The sequence below is a fragment of the Athene cunicularia genome (genome assembly GCF_003259725.1).
Source record: "Athene cunicularia isolate RWA chromosome 5 unlocalized genomic scaffold, athCun1 chr5_part2, whole genome shotgun sequence".
Taxonomy (NCBI): domain Eukaryota; kingdom Metazoa; phylum Chordata; class Aves; order Strigiformes; family Strigidae; genus Athene; species Athene cunicularia.
The window spans coordinates 2839537-2858838 of record NW_020799102.1 but is presented as its reverse complement, the minus strand read 5'-3'; the positions used below and the strand labels follow the sequence as shown (position 1 = coordinate 2858838).

At 39.5% G+C, this 19302-nt stretch overlaps 1 protein-coding gene across 7 annotated transcripts in view; it reads left to right on the top strand.

Moving 5' to 3' along the window:
- The window catches only part of TUB (tubby bipartite transcription factor), a 156577-nt gene that overhangs the window by 119620 nt on the left and 17655 nt on the right, over positions 1 to 19302 (top strand). For 4 of the 7 annotated variants that reach the window (XM_026850610.1, XM_026850613.1, XM_026850609.1 and 1 more), the window contains 6 exons: positions 7340 to 7507; positions 11049 to 11120; positions 12030 to 12151; positions 13059 to 13250; positions 13821 to 13933; positions 15044 to 15158. In XM_026850610.1, the coding sequence (XP_026706411.1) occupies positions 7340 to 7507; positions 11049 to 11120; positions 12030 to 12151; positions 13059 to 13250; positions 13821 to 13933; positions 15044 to 15158 (782 nt within the window). The remainder of the gene's footprint in view (positions 1 to 7339; positions 7508 to 11048; positions 11121 to 12029; positions 12152 to 13058; positions 13251 to 13820; positions 13934 to 15043; positions 15159 to 19302) is intronic. The other 3 variants (XM_026850614.1, XM_026850612.1, XM_026850611.1) reach the window with 1 other exon arrangement.

Here is a 19302-nt window from a genome sequence, read left to right as displayed (position 1 = left end):
GGTTAGGTAGTTTTATACCATTTTGTGGCACAAGAGATTTTGTTGGAGGAAGTTCATTCATAATTAGAACAAATCTTGGAATTTTTAGGTTCTGCTTTTAGCTTTGCAGTTACAAAATTCAATTCAGGTTTTGTCTCCACTCTGACTGTTAACGTTTGTATGTCCTGTAAACGAGCAGGATGCATGCGGTGGGGTGAATGCACTTTACATGCTAAAGTAGCGTTTTAAAGGTTTGTGTTAGTATTTAGCTATAGTGAGCATTATCTTTCTATACATAGCCAAGCTCTTCTGCTTTAAGAAAAAAGAACCTTTAGACCAGATCCTATGAATAATAAGCTAATTCAGAGCAAAAATCATTGAATTATACATGAATAGTTCTTGAAGCTGTAGCGTAATGATTGTACTCTGGTCTTAGATGTGCAGTGCTTTTTTAAGTGGCTCAAAGAATGATGAAACAATGATCAGAATAATGTTATAAAGACAAACACAAGGGAAATATTATGTTTAATGAGGTTACGCTGACATAAAGCAATAAAAGGAATGTGGCTAATTGCTCATGTAGAGCTGATTGTGCCTCTCAAGTTAGGGATCAGTGCATTTTGTAATTCTGTGATGGGTAGTACAGTATTGAGCCATTTTTTCTAAATCTGTGATTATTACTGGTATTTCATTCTTAATGGCAGTTCCAGTATACACTGCCCATTTTTAAAAAGAAACAATTTGTTGGGAGCAGAACCTGCAAATGCAGTAAATTGATTACATTTTGTAGTAGCTTAGCTCACTAAACTGGCATTTCTGAAAGCTTTGGTCTCCCACATTATTGTTCGATGTAATATTCAGTGTTGGAAAAAAACCCAAAATATACCGAATGAAGGTGTAAAATGTTTGTCTTTCCAGTGGAGACAGTGGATCAATTTCTGGCTTGATTTGTGATGCTAGTAAGAGGTGATCAAAGATATTGGTGAACCTGGTGTACAGTATTGCTAGATGGTTCAAGAGAAGGATAATGCAACGAAGTGAAAATAGTTGCATCAGGAACCTATGAAAAGCACCCTGCACAGTATTACAAATACCAAACCAGAGCATCACTGGATATCAAATACCTTGATGAGTCTTTAAAAATTGAGATTCCTGAAAGTATTACAGGTGCATAGTGGTGTGGGCGTTTTTGTTTGGTTGGGATTTTTTCCTTTTGTGAAGAAATTAATAAATACACAGGATAAAGTGCTTTTTTTGGCTATCTGCAATCAATAGGGTAAAAACAAATCAGGAAGGTAAAATGGAACCTTTAAAAAAACCCGAGAAAACCATGCAAAGCCAGGAGTTTATCCGAAGTCAAATCTGATATGAAAATTCAGGAATCATTCTTCTGAAAAGTTGTTCTTGCTTGTTTGGTTTTGGTTGTTTCTTTTTTTCCCTCGCACTCTTGCACTCACAGCATGTAAGGACATTCTAGGAAAAACCTGCTCTGAACTGCTCTGGTTCACTTGCTGCCACGGGCAATCCAAAAGACTTTTGGCACTTAAACCAGGAATCTGGATGTGTTTAAAATGTTCAAATAAGCAATACCTTCCCCGCAATTTTTCTTCCGTGTTGTGTATTAAATGCATATAGTATGTTGGGTATTCCCTGCTGTCTTTATGAGAGTCAGAAAGCAAATGAGCTGCTCTGACACACAGCGCTTTTTCTGCCAGGAGGGCTATCTCATGTTTTGATTTGGTTTGCTGCTTCCGTGTTTCTTTTCGCTCTTTCGCGCCTGTCTGTCTGTTTTGATTTGTGCATCCTGTCCCATTTTGACATGTAACAAGCAACTACATTAACTTTGGCTGACTAAGAAAGCAACAGCATTTGTTGGGCAAGAAGTAGCATTTCTCACTATAACACTCCCTTTCTGATGGGGGAAGGGAAGTTCATGTAGAGGAGATTTACCTCAGGTTCCCTGTGCGTTAAAGAGAAAGGGTAGGAGGAGAAATAAGTGAGTTTCCACCAAGAAAAGTCCCGTTGTTCTTAGATCTGACAACTCTTTCAGGCTGCGCTTTGGCAACACATGAACTTGGTTGTGAATAAGTCATTTTAGCCTCGGGATAGAAATTTATGAAAGTACAGTTCCTGCTGCAGTTCTCTAGATTTCATCAAAGTGAATGTAGAGCTTGGTGCTCAAGCACTTGCTTTTAGTGACCTCACATGGTCTTAGCCATAGTCCTCCTTTTGATGGAAGTTTGGACTAAATCACCTCCAGAGGTCCTTTACCAAAAAAACGTCTGTTTTCCCTTTTCCCTATAAACAAATCCCTTTGTGGTTTTGTACTTGCTTGAACCCATATCGGTGGATGTGCAGGCTCTATGAGAACAGGCTCACAAAATGGGAAATGGGTTACAAAATATTGACAGCTACAGTATACTTAAGGTTATTCAATCCTAAGAAATAGACCCAAAACAATGCTTTTTGCCCTTTAAATATCCAGCTTTTTCAGTAAATTCTTTGTGCAGAGCATTTTGTCAAAGAGTGATTGATATATATATATATATATATATATATATATAGTGAGATATATATGTGTGTTGGTTTTTGGTTTGTCTTTTTTTTTTTTTTAAGTATTGGAGTTCTAAATTTCTGGAAGATGTAATTTAATGATATTTTATTCTAACCATTTTATTCGAGCTTCCTATGCAATCATTCTGACAAAGAACCATTTTAACTTACTGGTTTATGCAATACTACTTTCTTGTACCGCTGTTCTGGAAGTAAACATTATACTCAGTGGTCACACTTCTTGATAAATGCAGATTTAAAAAAAATACAGTCAAATGTTGATCAGTCTTTAATTTGAAATCTAGTCACTTGAGACAATAAAAGCTGAAGCAGAGTTTGCTTTAAGCCAAGTTCTTTAGAGGACGGAAACTCTGTTTGTTCTGGTGTCAGTCTAATAAGAACAGATTCCTCTGAGGACAAACTCCCTGTCTGTCATCTTGGAGTAGGCCAGCTGGCCTTTGAAGGGTTAGGCTACCATCCCTAGGTTGGAGGAAGAGTTGCTCTGCAGTGTTCCTGAAGAGCCGTTGCAATTGCAGCATTGCTGCTGGCCCGCAGCCTTGAGTGTTATCCACATGGATGTGACTTACATGTCAGACCCGGGGCTTATCTAACCTGGTATCCTGCCTTTGAAGGCACATTAAAAAAAAAAAATTAAAAAAATTAGTGTCCTGCATTTGCTGTCAGCATGTTTGTAGAGGATGGACATACTTGTAGAACCCTTGTTGTATGTAATTGAGGTCAGAAAATGTGGCTTGAGATTTTCTCTTCTAGAGACGAGCCTGACCTCGTTCAGCTCTTCAACTCTGTTATGCAGAGGGCTTAAGCATATTCTTAAAACTTAGTCTGCCTGACTTCATATTTTGTGTCTTAAATGCCTTATAAAATGAGAACAAGAATTTTTTATATCCTGCAGTTTTTAATTAAAGTAGGGACAGAAATAACTGTTTTCTATGCTGTGTTCCTCTCTCAATATGTAATCTTGTTTCCCATTCAGTCACTGAGCTCAATTAGTTCTCTCTGTTGTACAATACTTTTCTTTTTAGTTTTTTTCTTAGTTTGCAAATGCTCTATGAATAAATTCTTGTCTTCTTATGACAGTTATTTTCATATAATTTATAAATCTGTCTTTTCATGGTGTCCTGTGTGCAGTAAGGACTCTCTTAATAATCAGTTTATCATTCCTTCCTGTACTTACACGTTCATGTAAAAGACCCAAGAGGAAATAACATTTGCTGAAAATCTTTTCACAGCAAAATGTTTGCATGCATAAAGACATGCAGAAAGGAACGTGGTGTGTATAAATACAATTAGATTCTTTTCCTGCATTATCAGGCATAATGTGTTATCATAAAATGCAGGAAAGCTTAGATTTGTTTCACAGGTCATAAAGACTTTGCAAAATTTTGCCACTTTATTCTTCTCCCAAGGCTTATTAGATATGCACTTAACTTTGATCTCAGATGTAGGATTTTTAGATAGGATTTTTTTTTTGTGTGTGTGTGTGTGTGTAGATAGTTAATATTTTGTGTGTTTGAAGCAAAAGGAAAAAAAAAAATCCTATCTAAAAATCCTACATCTGAGATCAAAGTTAAGTGCATATCTAATGTATTTTGAATTTTTTAGGATTTAGATTAATTCTGGTTATAAAAACATTCTGTGTGGTAGTTCAGATTACCAGCTTTTAAGAGCGTGGTACTGTCTATTTATAAATATTGCCTAGGAGATTTTAGGTGCTTACAGAATACAGGCATTGATAAACAGTAGTTTATAGGATGGAAATGCTAGTGAATGCCAGTTCTCTTGCATTTTTTTCGTTATCTCTGTTGTCGTTTCTGGGTTTCATCTGAGACATGACCATGTCAGAGTTTACCAGAAGGCCTTTACTGAAGGGACTGGTATTCTGCGGGTTGTTTCAGTCTTCCTCTTTTCTCCCTTCCCTCCTTCTCACTTGCCTCTCAAAAATTCGCTTTTCTTCTTAGCAGATATTCAGAGATATCTCTATCAGTTTGGGGTTTTTTTCTACCTGAGTTTTGAAAGAAGCTATAGAAAACGCTGACCATAACAATAAAGACTTCTTTGGGGTTTTTTTTTGGCACAGCCTGCTCAGCTTCTTTGCCCCTTTTGACCCTGTCCTTAAACTGGGAAACTTAGAATTATAGGCATGAGTGATTTGTTTTATCGCACAGTGAGCCGTCCTTCCAGTAAGTGTGTGAAAAAGTCTTTGAGGCAAACAAGGTGGGAATATAGGGAGAGATCCTCCTTGAGTATGATGATTACGCAAGCTTGGAAGTATTTTCTGACATTAGGTAGGTGATAGTAAAGTTGCCTTTTGAACAATGACTTACAAAGATACACTTATATGATACAGAAAAAAGAAATGTGTATATATGCTTGCATTTAATAGAATTTTACACATGCATATATAGCTACAAAAATGTGTGCACACACACAAATATTAAATAGTTAATGCTGCATTTGCCACGGACCATCTACAGTATTCTAGTGCAGTGAAGGTTGGTTTGGTTTGTTTTTTTTTTTTTTCTCTGTCTGGCTACATCTTCCATTCGCTTAAATGGGGTCACCAGTGGAACCATTCATAATGCTTAACAACACACTCCACCGGTGATGCACTCTTCAGAATACTGAAATTGATTTTTCTTCTCTAAAAGTGTGACCTGCCAGTGTAGCCTTTGTCCTAATGCCTAATAATACGTGTTGTTCCTGACAGCACGGGATGTGAGCGCAGATGTTCTGTAGACATCAGAAAAAAGCAGCCTCAGTGCCACCTCTAATGCTGTCGAAGGCATTTCATTTGCTGCAGATCAATGTTTGCTTTGAAGGAGAATAATTAAGGTGTTTTGTTTCTTTTGAAATGGGTTCTCAAAATTAGGTTTGTATTGTCCAAAGCTTAATAAGGGGCTAGATAGATGCACATGAGGTCTGGGCATCTTGTTAAACTCATGGATGCTTAACAGTTTTGAAATTCATAGTATTAAGGTAAGAACCTAACTTTAGGCAGCCACTTTAATGACAGTGGTTAGTGTGGTTACAGCTGTTAAAAATACCACAGTGGATCTGAGCAGCTACTTTTCTGTAGTATTTAGCCTGAGATAACTTTTAAGAAAAATGCTGTTCTGTTCACTGCCATATTATACCTGCAGCATAGGAAATCCTACAGTTCATTCTGCACCGCACAGAGCTTCTGTCTGAAATTGTCATCCTACCAAGGTGAGAGAAACATTTCCATGGACTTTATATAGTCCTTCAAGGTTGGATGGACAGATTGTTTATTTGTTGTTTGTTGTTGTTGTTAGCTTTACTGTAAATAAATCAGATTTTACAGGGTTGGTGCAGAAGTTGCCAGATGAGGGTCTGTGTGGGACAGATGAGTCAGTAATTCCTTGTGGTCTTGAACTCTGTGAATTTAATATTTCTGCAATGTCAGACTGTATCTTGTTAGGTGGTCGCACAGCCAGTGCTGTTCCTGAGGGTGTGGATCAATCTCTTTTCCACTTACGCCTGGTATTGCAGTGGCAGTGACAGCAAGTATGGCAAAGTACAGTTAAACATGCTGAATGTATAATCCAGTTGTCTTTTAATGCAAGATGACAGCTGCTGGCAAAGCAGGCTGAAATAGTATTCTTGGAGACTTCTGCTACAGATCACTCTGAAAAAATCCCAATCCCTACAGCTCCTTCTTACAGGGTTTATTCAGCTCTGTTTGGTGTGAGAAGCACTGTATTCATTTACTGAACTAGCTCTTTGTAATGCTTGCTAATTCTCCACAATGTTGCTTGCTTATTAACAAAAACTTCAGAACAGCAACATTATACAGGCTTATGTTATTTACCGTATCTGTACATTATAATATCACCATTTTTATTGGTGCAAAAGTGCATTTGTATAGATGATTATATATATACCATCACTAAGTCTTAACTAAAAGCTGGAGTACATTTGCAATCTGATTTTAAACTTACTGTCCTGAAGAAAAAAATGTGATAAGAACACACCCCACCCCATATTTTCATTTTTGTTGTCTTCAGAGGCAATTTGTAGCCATAAGGGGGTAAATAGATTCTTCCTGGCTGTCATCAGAAGCCACAAAATTGCAGCGTGGCTGAGGCTGGAAGGCGCCCCTGGGGACTGTCTAGTCCCACACCTCTGCTCAGAGCAGGTTCCCCAGGACTGTGCCTGGCTGGGCTTTGAGCATCTTAGAGGATGGAAGTTACAGGGAATTATTATCTCTGTTACAGTTTCACTCTGAACTGTATAGGACTATCTCAGCAGGCATATTTAGGCACGTTAGTGTGCTGCTCTTCCCATTACATGCAGCGCTTAGATCTACTTGTGGATTTTCCAGATTTCTGAACGCTGAAGCAACGTTTCATAATAGCAGTGTTGTTTGTTAGGGGATATGGCTTAATCTGGGACTCAGGTTTATCTGTTACTGGATGAGTTGTGTGTCCTTATGAAAGCTGTATCTCTTTTCTTTGTTGGTCTCCTCCAGTCAGTTTCTTTTCTGTTTAGTTTTCAGTGTTTCTGGTGCATGGATGGGTGTGCTTTGGGGGCGAGGAGGGCAACAGTAAAACCCTGATCGTCTCTTGGAGATTCTCTAGTGCACTATGTGGGAAGTAAGATGGTTGCCTTAGAGGCTAGTTTAGTCTTGTTTAAGTCTAGAAATATTATTGAATGTGAACCTCTGATCTCTGATTCTTAGAAAAGATGCTTTTTTGTGAGTGAGCAGTTCTCTTTTCAGTAATTTCTTGAAACAAAGGGAACAAAGGCTTTTGCTGTTCTCTGACAGGGATTGATGGCCCAGCTGCTTTTCAAGATGATGTTCAGAAGATAGGAAGTCAAGTGCAGATTCTCACTGTTGGACAGTCTAGCCATGATGAAGATGATGGAGAAAAAATGGCTAGTGGCCAACAACAGCAAAGCAAACAAGATCTTAGAACAGCAATGCAGAAAAAAGGTAAGTAGAAAAAGCTCCCTTCATGTTCTCATTGCTTGCTTGATGTACATTGACTCCTCTTCCTATTCTTACTCTCAGCCCTAGCCTAAGCAGAGGTTATTACTCTGCGCTTCTTCTCCTCAGAGCCTGATAGGCTCTATTTTATTATCTCAAAAGAAAAATAATGAAGTTCTCTCTCATCCCAGGGAACAAGAGCTCTCCAGGCTCTCGGGATGTGGCTTTCCCATCTGCAGTGCAGTGCCGCTATTAAGGTACCAGGCAGATGCTAATGCTCATATCCATCTGTTCACATTTTTATATTGTACAACTCTGGAAATCACTTTACTTGAGAGTTTTAAAAAAAAGAGCATGGTATAACAACATTCAAACTAGAATATTAATTTTACTTGTGTTGTCAGTTCAATATTGTTCATGTTTTCATAATGTGTGTTCATGCTTGCAGAGGTGAAAGTGACAGCACTGTGTATTCTGCAGCATTTCCCATGCATAGTCCTCAAATGTTCTGGAATATTTTTTTTCTAGAGGCATGCATGATTTGGGAGATTGTGTATGTACACATTCATGCTTCCGTCTCTTCCTTCCTGCACTGTTATTACCTCTCATTACACATTAACTGTAGGAAGGAAAAAAAAAATTCAAAAAATCCACACAAAGCTTTTTCTGAAGGCATTTACTTTGGAGTTGTTCTTCAGCATACAGCTTTTGAAGCAAAGATGGCTCAAGCCAAGAGTGCTCTGATGCTTTAAGAATAAACTCTTTGTGTGTAAAGAGCAAAATGTAAGTGCAAACTCGACTCATCTAGAATAGACTATTCATACCTAAATGCCCACCCCTTGTCTGCAGAGCAGTTCTCACTAAGATTCATTTTTTCTGGGATGTTACTCTGCAGATGTGAGCAACTTCAACTGAAATGGGCAGATTTTCTTTAAGTGTGGTATTTCCTGGGCATTTGAGTCGGAGGGATGTTGGCATGGCGAACAAGTTCTGATCTGTGTGGTGATTGTGTTGCCTTAGACTATGGCTCTGAATATTTAATCATCGGGTACACTACTTAATAAAGCTGATTGACTTAAAAACTATCAACAGACTTCTTAAATTAGGTCAGAGCACTCAGATTTTTACTCTGGGGGACATTTCTATTTTTGATGTTTTTTCCAGGTTAAGATATATTTTTGTTCTCCCAAATTTTTTTGTTTATTTTTTAATAGAAGCAGTGGGTGGGTTTATTTTGTTTTGATTTAGTTTTGGTTTGCTTTGTTGTTTCATATTCTTAAATATATATGACCTTTTTTTACCGTATCTGAGTATACTCCAGATCAGAGTGGAGTGCTAAGAGTGGACCACTAGTATGATTCAGGTTGTGGGGGTGGGTGGTGCTTTTTTTAAATGGGAGTGCTGAGGTTTACTTATTTTTCTTAACAACAGAGCTATGGTCTGTGAGACACGAAGAAAGGTTTTAAGACAAGACTCCAACTAGCAGCATCTCCGTAAAATATTTTTATTTAATATGTGTGTATGATTTGCCACGTGATACCAGTAGAGGAGACTTGTTAGAAAGTTTTGAGTATCCTAGTATTCATGGGAAACTTTATGTAGAGCTAGGACTTGTCATGTGGATTCCCACTGCCATTTCACTGCTTGTGGTATGTCCTTACTGGCATGTCCCTGTCGGTCCGAAAAGCATTTAGAATTGCTGTCTCCCATTAGTCCTTCTCTTGCATGGAATAGGAGCAAAAGGAGAAGAAGACACAGATAAATGCTAACTGGCCTAATGGGAAAGGCTGAATCTCATCAGATTTGTTTAGCACTGATTTGTGCCCGTTCTGCTCTTTGACGCTAACTTTGTGGAGAGAAGCCTCTGTCAGCACGTGTCTCTGCTTCCCCAGTGAGTCAAGTTCTGTTATGAGACAAGAGGTTATAGGCTACCTGAGTGTGAAAAGAATATGCCACTTGCAGGAAAATGCCAAATGCTTTGATTTCTCCATCTGTTGGAAATTGCAATCAATACTAGAATCATTTTCTTCCTGCAGGAAATACTCTGAAATATTTGATTTCAGAAGTCTTAATATGTAGAGTTCCTCTCTGGCAAATGAGTCACTAGGACAGAGCCAGACTTCCGTAAGTTTTAGCACTGAATAGCTAACATTTAGTATTCACATTTATCAGTTTCTAGTATGTCTCTGTAGAGACTTGGAATGAGCAATTTGGTCGTCTTCTTTTCCACCTGAAGTTACAACTGTTTTGAGATTTAGGGAAGGAATAGATTTGATTTCTGGGTTCAAAAACAAAACAGGAGCTCTCTGAAGCATTATTCCCCCAGGTCATAAGTGCAGACTTTTCTAAGGCTGACATGGAATTTTCACCACCAATAGTGAGCACGGCTGTAGAGATAAACTGATTACATCTGTGGATGTGAAGTACGGCTTTATTGCACAGCTGCTGGCTGGGGAGATGGGCTGTCTCTATCACCCATGCATAGTTGACTAGAACATGGGTGTCATTATTAAGAAATAATTCTTGTGATTAGTGAGTGTGTGATTAATAAGGAGTGAGTTCTACAGGGTTTGAAAATATTTGTTGACCTGTGAACTCAGGCCTCCCTTGCATAACCAGATCCTATTGGAAGCTTTTGCTGTCGTTTTGTGTGGTGTATGTCTGGTCTGGGGGGACTGAGGAGGTGGATAAGGAGTCCATTCGTGGTGCAGCTGAATGGAATCCAAGCATTGCATATGCTTCTGTTTTATAGAGTTGCTCTTCCCACTTTGGTGTTGTTCCGTTATCCAGTGTGCATCTGGTGTCAAAAGCTATTTTAAAGGGGTATGCATTGAAGTTATTGGAAGCGGCAATAACATGAAAAGTATTTAAATGCACTTTTTGGTGTCTTTTTTTCCTCATTCCGTTCCAGAATTTGAACTGAAGAAAATCATTACTGATACTATCTCTAATCCTTACATTAGTTTGGTTCAGTCTCTGCTTGTTGCAGACCAAGCGCATATTCCAAAAGACTAAGCTATGTGAAAGTCTCTATGCATTTCCCTGGAAGTCCTGGAAGAACACTTTAGAAAGCCTGGGAAAGATGATGAGGACACACTAGGCACGGGGATTTAGGTAGAATTTTAGGCTGTCTGAATACTTTTTTCAATGTTACTGAATGAATATTTGTGTAGAATCTGTGTATATCACTTGTGTCAATCAGGTTGGGGGTTTTTTTTGAGTCTGAGAAGTCAAAAGCAGGCCAAAAACCTACTGTGCAGGACACATCGTGCATGAAAGGGTTTGTGGCACAACTGTTCAGCATGGGTGATGCCTTCTGAAGCTTCAGTCCTGTGATCCAGGGCTTTCTGACTTTATTTGAAGTACTAAAAAAGAAGGTGACAGCAGGTAGAAGGTGAATTTGGTTCCATAATTGAGAATTCAGTTGGCAGCATTCTGGCCCCATCCAGTAAGCCTTTAGCCCTCTGCGGAGTCCTGTTGACGGGTTAGGCTTGTTCACTCGATAAGGGTTTGCAGAATCAAGCCCATGGATTTTTTCCTTTCCCAGATCCCCATGCAAATACATCCTGGTCCTCTTCCACCTCCCAATCCAGTCTTGTCGCCCTGGATCATGTTCCTGGTAAGTACAGAAGGAAAGAAATTAATTATGCCATGCTGCTTGGCTCTGGAAGTCTTTGCATCTCATTTATCCTTCTGCATTGGACTTACCAATAGTGGAAATTCTGGACCAAGTGTTTTCTTTCTTTCTTTTTTTGTTAGGAAAAAATATTGCATAGTTAGATTCTAATATGTGGAACTTAAAATTTGGACCTAAATACAGGGTGGCTTCATCTGCATGATATTCCTTGAAAAACTAGGCCTGGCAAGTCCCACCATAGATGCTTCCTGCTGCTAAGTCCTATTTGATGTTCAAAGTTTTGTTTCCCTTTGAAATGTCGGAGGTTTTGAATTCTTGTAAAGTCAAATTTTTAAGTGTTGTAAGGCAACTCCTTTGGCTTGGGCTGATACTGTTTTTTACATGCAATAAATATGCATGAGAACATTTCCTTGATGTGAATGTTTCTTCTCGGTCTAAGATCTGCTCTTCATCAGATCACAGAGGAACAGTTAAAAGTGTGCTGTAGAAGGGCTTGTATTTTAATTGTTAAGTTTCCAAGTGGCTGTGATAGGTTGTCCACTCAGCTGCAATTTCAGATATAGGATTTTGTGCTTTGTTTGAAGACCTCGATTGGCTGAAGATGATCTGAATTTAATTCCTAACTGGATACTACACCTGTAACGCTGGGTAACTCGATCCTCTCTTTGGAATGTAAACCCTCATATTTCCTTTCTCATTTGCTGAAACGTTTTGGCTTCTCAGGGCAGGTACTGTCTCACCCACGTATCTGAACGCTGCCTCGCACAGTGAACCCCCTCATGCTCACCTGTGAGCCTGAGGGTGCAGCAGTATGATAAGTGATGTTTTACAGCAAGTATGGACAGCTTTAATGTATTAGTATTTCATATAAGTGCACTGCTTTCTTCTCAGGCATTTCAAGCAGCATGAATTTTGATGAGGAAGAAGATGAGGAGGATGAAGATAGCTCCAGTTCTTCACAGTTAAACAGTAACACCCGGCCTGGTTCTGCCACGAGCAAGAAATCCAATAAGGTAAGGGGTGAGTGCCACAGAAGGAGCACGCAGGCTGCTGTGTACTGTGTGATTCCAGAGTGCGGACAGGATAGGCCTGGCTTCCTTGTTTTGTTTTGTTATATGCACTAGAGTATCTCCAAGGTGATTTACTGTGATAGCTCTCAGGGTTCACAGGAGCAAACAATGAAAATAATGACTTGGAGGAAAGAATAGCAAATATTGTCTAAACTTGAATGAAGAGAAAGGTAAACAGTAAATCTTACTTTTCTACCTCTTGCAAGTTCTCAGAAGGATCTTTTGTTTCTGTTGCTTTTTTCTGAGTTATTTTCCCACCCTGTTCTTGCTGTTACCATCTGAACATAAAATAAGACTTTGGCTTGTTTCAGATATTCTAAATCACAAGCTCTTGCTAAACCAGTTGATGGTGCCTCTCTCTTATGTAGGGCACTGACTTCTCATCTGTTCTATCTCTGTCTAGCTTTATCTGTCTCTCCCTATCCCCTTTCTTCCTTTCATCAAAGGCCCCCCCTGTATGGACCTCCCTCCCTGGGTACGGCCTTTCTGAAATAAGAAGTGTGTCGAGATGGGAAGGTGTGAGCCAGGGTTTGCTTTGTAACGTTACAGCATTCTGCCTGTGCAGCCACCCTGCTCTGCTTTGTCAGATGCGCCTGTACACTGAGCACCAGCGGCACAGAGAACGGCTCCCTGGGCCCTTGGTAGCCAAGAGCTTGACCGGTTGGAGGGGGAGAGATCCTTATCTTGATAAGCTGCCTTCATGGCTGCGGAGGAATCAGAACGGGGAAGACAAGATGTCCACCGTTTTGTTTTGCTTTTTAAAGTGCAGCTTCTATCAAATGTTATTCCTTTGTATTTATAACCTTGTAAATCAAAGTTGAGGAAACCTGAGTTTTGCTTACTGTTTTAGGAAGCGGCCTCAGCCCCCAGTCCTTCCACAAATGAGCCTCTCATAGATGTTGATGACCTGGAGGAATTTGCCGTAAGACCTGCTCCACAGGGTGTCACTGTCAAATGCAGAATCACAAGAGACAAGAAGGGAATGGACCGAGGGATGTACCCTACTTATTACCTCCACTTGGAAAGGGAGCATGGTAAAAAGGTCATAAAATAACTTGAATGGCATACCAGTTGCATCTGAATATAAAAAAAAAATATTAAAAGTCTGAAGAAATCTTACAAAGAAAATATAATCTTATATTTTAAATATATTTTCATTTTCACTGAGAGCTGCCCTACAGTCTTCCAAAAACAAAACAATAGTATCACTTTGTTCTACTGCCTTTCTTCACATGTCTAATCTTTGGCCCTGAATAATCCATGCATGGCACTTTTATGTGACAGTCAGCAGTTGGGGTTCTCTGTGTTCTGTGGCCTGAAAAGCATCTATTTTCAACATCACAGGAAGAGCCAGAGCAATTTAGAGTGAAACGTTTAATGAAACAGATCAAATTTAATTATTTAAACCATAAATAATGGACTGAATGGTTGAGAAGTCACTTTCCCTTTCCAGATTTTTATCTGGTCTTGTTAAGTCCCAGGAGATCTTCTGTTACTTTGCTAATGATGCTGGAAGACAGAAAAATTGCCTACGGTTTCCTTATATCAAAGCAGGAAGTGGTGTGTGCTAATCCCTTTGGCAATCTAGAATATGTTTTTTTGCACTGCTTAGGTGTTTCTGTTAGCTGGAAGGAAACGAAAGAAGAGTAAAACCTCTAATTACCTCATCTCCATAGACCCAACTGACCTGTCTCGGGGTGGAGAGAGTTTTATTGGAAAACTGAGGTAAACACTGGTACATCTAAGAATTTTCTTTCTATAATATAAAGTTCGTTTGAAATTAAGAAGCCTGTGGCCACCATGACTTAATTAGAGGCTTGACTACATCATGTGATAATGGTCTTAAAGTTCATGAGTATCCAAGGCATGTTTTCAAAACATCTCAAGTACTTACAAGATCACATTTTAATAAAAGTCAGCAGGACTGAAGCTCTTAAATGCTCAAAGGCCAGATTCTCAAGGGTGTACAAGCACAAATTACCTTAATGGGATTTTCAGGAGTGCATGAGTAGATTGTGTCTATCCCTATTGATATAAATGCCTTGGAATGGAAATTCTGTTACACAATCTGAAAATCTCTTTGGTTTTGCCCATTTCTTAAGATTCTAATTAGAGTTATTTATAAATAGTGGAATTCTTTCAGAACAACGTCTTTCATTTCTGTCTGTCACTCCATCATACATCAGTCTGTTGTTGATACCTACATGGAGCTTCTCAGTGTATGTTTAGATCACCTGTGCCTGAGGAAAAGGACTCTGCTGCTAACTGCCATTTGCCCGTGTGGATCTTAGAGCTTCATGCACTATTTGTTGCAGTGCAGACACAACAGTGCAGACACTGCAGAGGATAATGGGGTGTTAATGTGTCCTAAACATATTTGCTCTCCTTGGTGTGATTTCCATTTAAATAAGAAAGACTATCTTATTTATAACTTTATGAAAATAACTTTCTGTATTCTAATTCAGTTAGTAGTCAGGTAAGAAAGGAAATAGTTTTGTAGAGAGTAAGCATATTTTTTTTAAAAAAAGCAAGCAAACATAATAACCCCACCTGAGTGTTTCCTTACTGCTTTCTTGAACTTACTGGTTTGCAAGATGTCATGAGAAATCTCCATTGTGACGATACGGGACAGTTAGTTTACTCTGCTGTACTGTACCTTTACATTTTTGTTATGTCCTTTAATGCAGGAGTTGTTGTTTAGTTGGGATTAGAATTAACAACTGTTTGTACTCAGTATTATCTGTCTTTCCTTTGGAGCTATAATGCAGTAAAGGATAGATGTCTCAGGCAACGTTACTGACAAATGGTGAGTGGATTTTCCATTTTTTTTGATAGATCAAATCTTATGGGAACTAAGTTTACAGTTTATGACAATGGAGTAAATCCGATGAAAACAACATCAAGCCTGGAGGCGAGTATCCTGCGTCAGGAGCTAGCTGCTATTTGTTATGTAAGTACTGCTCACAGGCAAAATATGCAAGAAAGGGCAGTTCAGTTTCTAAAATAGCACACTGAATTTCCTTCTCACTTATGATTATGTAAATCATCGTTCATACTTTGATGTAATCAAACAGCTGATCTTCACTAGAGAAGCCAGGGAGTGGAAAGTAGAGGTGAAGAACGTTGTGCACAGAACCCGGTTGCCCAGTTCTCACTTCTGGTCAGAAGGTGTTGGAGCTTTTACATAACCCTCTGGAAGGGGTAGGATGCGTCACAGCCTGCAGGCACCATCCAAGGGAACCTTCTGAACTGGGAAGAGTTCTGCACGTGGAATTACTGCACTGAAGTATGATCATTTGTAATGACATTTTGGAGGAGGCCTCTCTGATCCAAAACACTGTAGCTGGACAGCTAGGTCTGCAACAGTGGCAGAGAAACTGGGATAAAAACTGGGAAACTCCTTTTTACTAGGAAAAAAACCTGAACTGACCCAAACAAAATCCAAAATTCAATTGAATGTGAGAAACCAGCCTCTTACAGGACAGTAAATAGTATTTGTCAAGGGCAATGCAGGCCATCAAGTCTTGAAACCCAGTTGCTGTTTCATGATTACTGAATGACTAACTGTTTTGGTGAGAGTATTCTTTCTGTTCGGAAATCTCTGGGCACAAGAGATTATTCCAGTCAAAATTGATACACTGCTACAGAAAGTTTTTATTTTGACAAATCAACAACTTTTGAAAAAAATACCCAAGAACCACTTTTCTGAAAAGTTCCTACCCCGCTCTAATCAAGGGTGCCTGGAAATCTGTGAGATCGAGGTCCAGCCATCCCAGCATATACCCTGTGTATGCACAGGATGTGTTCCTGGAAAGGTCAGCGTCACCTTGTGGGGAGCAATGAGTCTGGAAGATTTCAGCACAGGAGAAGAAAAGCAGAGAGCCATCCTTTCTATGCGAAGCGCTGAGAGCACTGAAGGCTGTCAGTATTAGCTGCTAATGTGTTCTTTTCCTGCTGCTTAGGATGCAGTTTTTCTGTGACTATAGTATAAATACTGTGTTTGTTTGCATGTGCCATTATTCAGCCACATGGCCTATGGTTGCAGACAGACAGAGAGACACACACATACTGCTCCATTCCTGTTGGATTTGAAACTCTCTGAGAATTCCAGAAAATCCAGCTAACAGGATTTAACAAAAGAGTCCAGGATTTGATGTCAGTTTAGAGCTTGAAAGTTTCAGTAGGAACCTAGGAGAACTTATATTTTTAATAAAGATAATTTTATGGTTTATATAGGAGGGCATTCCCTGAAGCCAGGCAACTAATCTTTTGGTGCAAACTGGAAATACAAGGAGAAAACAAAAAATACATGTTTTTTTTAAAAAAAAAAGTTTTATATTGAAAAACTTAGGCATTTCTTGTTTAAGTCCACAACAACAATGACATTTGAACCATTAATGTTACCAAATAAAAAGCTCAGTTGTGGTCAGCAGAGGTAATTAAAACTGTGAGTGTTGGAATGAACAGAACAAATAAGCTGCTTTTATATGTTTGGTTTGGGATTAGTGGTTTAAAACTTGTACATTTGTATAAGAAAAGACTCGTTCCATCGATATTTTGATACTCCTGGAGAAAGGCAGCAGGCTTGCAGGTGTGCTCTGGCCAGAGGACAAAAGGAAATCTGAATGATGCTTCATTACTAGCCAGGTTTGCTAAAGTGAGATTATTGTTCCTGGCTGCAGCAGCACCACAAGCAAAGAATGCCAGAAAGAGCACTCCTGAAACGCTGTTGTCCTCAGGTAACCTTTTAATTCCTGCCTCGAGATTTTTTCCTGCAGCAAAAACTATAATTAACACTACTTTGAAAGCACGACCATGCCTCTCACTGTCTCTCAGCTCATCCCATCAAGTACCTATCTGGAGAGAAAGCTGTACCCACTTCTTCCAGCTTACTGAGCCTGACCTGCCGAATCATCTCAGCAGGTCTAGTTTATACGGGCAGAAGCTGGTGATGCATCTGTTGTTAAAACTGTGGGATGAATGTGTTGAGAACTCTCAGTGCAGAGCTCACCTTAGGGCACGTTTCAAGCAACAGGAGTAGTCCATTCGTACTCTGTCCACTGATGGCACACTAGCATATTAATAAACCTGCAGCAGCACCTAATGGCTGATTGCAGAATTGCTTGGCAAAATTTATCAAGAAGCAGTGAGGTGTAACTGTACCATTTGTACCAGGATTTTCTGTGCTGGATTCCTTTATATCCATAGTATCTCACAATTCAGTTTGCATCGGATTGCGCGGACAGGGAGCTCAGCTGGTATTCTGAGGTGTGACTCAGGTTTCAGTAAAGCAATAAACTGTTTCTGCTCACTTGCATTGTGCCCCGGTGTGGTGGGATCTGTGGGTTGGGCTTTCTATGGAATGATGATTCCTACAGGTACGAAGGACTTGGCACAGCTGTGTGAATCAAGCCCAGAAAGGGAAGTGGCTGAAAAGAAACTTGGGTCATTCAATTGTGAATTTCCTGGGAGCTGCTTCTATCATGGCAGCTATTGCCACCATAACAAAATGCTTACATAATTTTCTGAGTGTGTAAGATTTTAAAAACAACCCTGGGGAGAGGCTCTGTGTTCTTTCAGGCCAGTTGATTGTGACACATGCTCACAGAACAGCTTAGTGCCTGGGCTAAGGCGAAGAGTGCAGCCCCTAAGCAATCCTGGCCCAGTCCTTAGCTGATTTAAATCACTGGCGTGCTGGTTGAGTCAGTAAGGCTCTACCAGCTAGCAGCCCTTATTTTGAGTTCCTGTGTAAACCAAGACTGTTAGTGGCATTAAAATGGTGTGAAATCATAATTTGTCCCGTGTTCCCCTAATAATGCCATTTGTAGTCCTGAATTTCCATGTACAAAATAGTGGAGGAGAGAAATAAAAGAGATGCAGGGAATGAGACAGGAGATAAGGGGAATTAATTTTATTTGGATGCAGGCAGATTGGAGAGGATTGCTTTTAATTAAAGCTCCTCTTTTGTCCCTACTGTTTTCCTCATATATTCTGTATTTGTAGAATTTCAGTTCTGTACCTTGATTTTAGCAAAAGGATAGCTATTTGCCAGTAAAACTTTTGATATAATTGGTGATTGATGGAATGTGCAACTAGAAACCATTCCCTTATCATTTGGCAGAAGTATTGATTTTAGTATTTCTGTATAAATCCAAAGAATAATAGTCCTGTTTTTTCAGAGTGATAACACTGCTTGGTGGGAGGGAAGTGATTTAGCGTAACTATTTAATGTTGCCTTGAACAATGTCTTCAACCAGTCAGCATCTAAATTAACTGTATATAACGTAACTGCAGCTTGATGAGAAGAAAAGCTTGTAAGGCACTGCAGAGAAGACCAAAATTGTCAGTAGTTAGTGAAAAATAAGTGAGCATGAATCTTTTCTTAGAAATTGTCCTCTGCTGTGCTGAATCTCTGCCGCTTATAAACTCTGCTGGCAGTCATTTTAGTTGGACTCTCGTCATGCTGTAGACCCAAGTATACGCTTCTAACTGAGCTGATGACATTGGGCCAAAGGCCAAGACATAAACAATTCAGAAGAGAGGTAGAATCTTCCCATTAATGTACAGAGTTCTGAAGAGACATGAATATACCTGGACTGCTTCAAGAATATTCAGTAAAATAACTCAGTGGAATTTTTCTTGCATGCATGAAAATCTTTAATGAGTTGTGTAAAATCTCCAGATGGTTTGCTGAAACAACCAGAGTTATTTCAAAGGTCTGATGGATGACAGAACTTCTGCACAAGTAAATTTTAGGCGGGTATTTTCAGGTGTTTCCAGTGAGTTGAGATGCATGGATTTTTACTTGCAAAAGTAGAGGTGTTTTAAAAAGCTCCATGTTCCTTAAAATCAGGACACCTTAATTAAATATATAAAAGCAGAGACGTCCAAGTATGTCACTTCTAAATGTCCCAGTGGTAGAGCCACACCAGCTGGAGCCCGGGAGTGTCTAGTCCTTGGCATCTTGTGGCATGTGGCTGGGAATCACTCCAATGGGAATTTCCTTCCTGAGATTCCTTAGTGTGTGTCCACAGCCCTTCACCTGGGAAAGGTAGAGGGGGAAAAAGTCCATGTGACTGGGGGGGGGGGGGGGG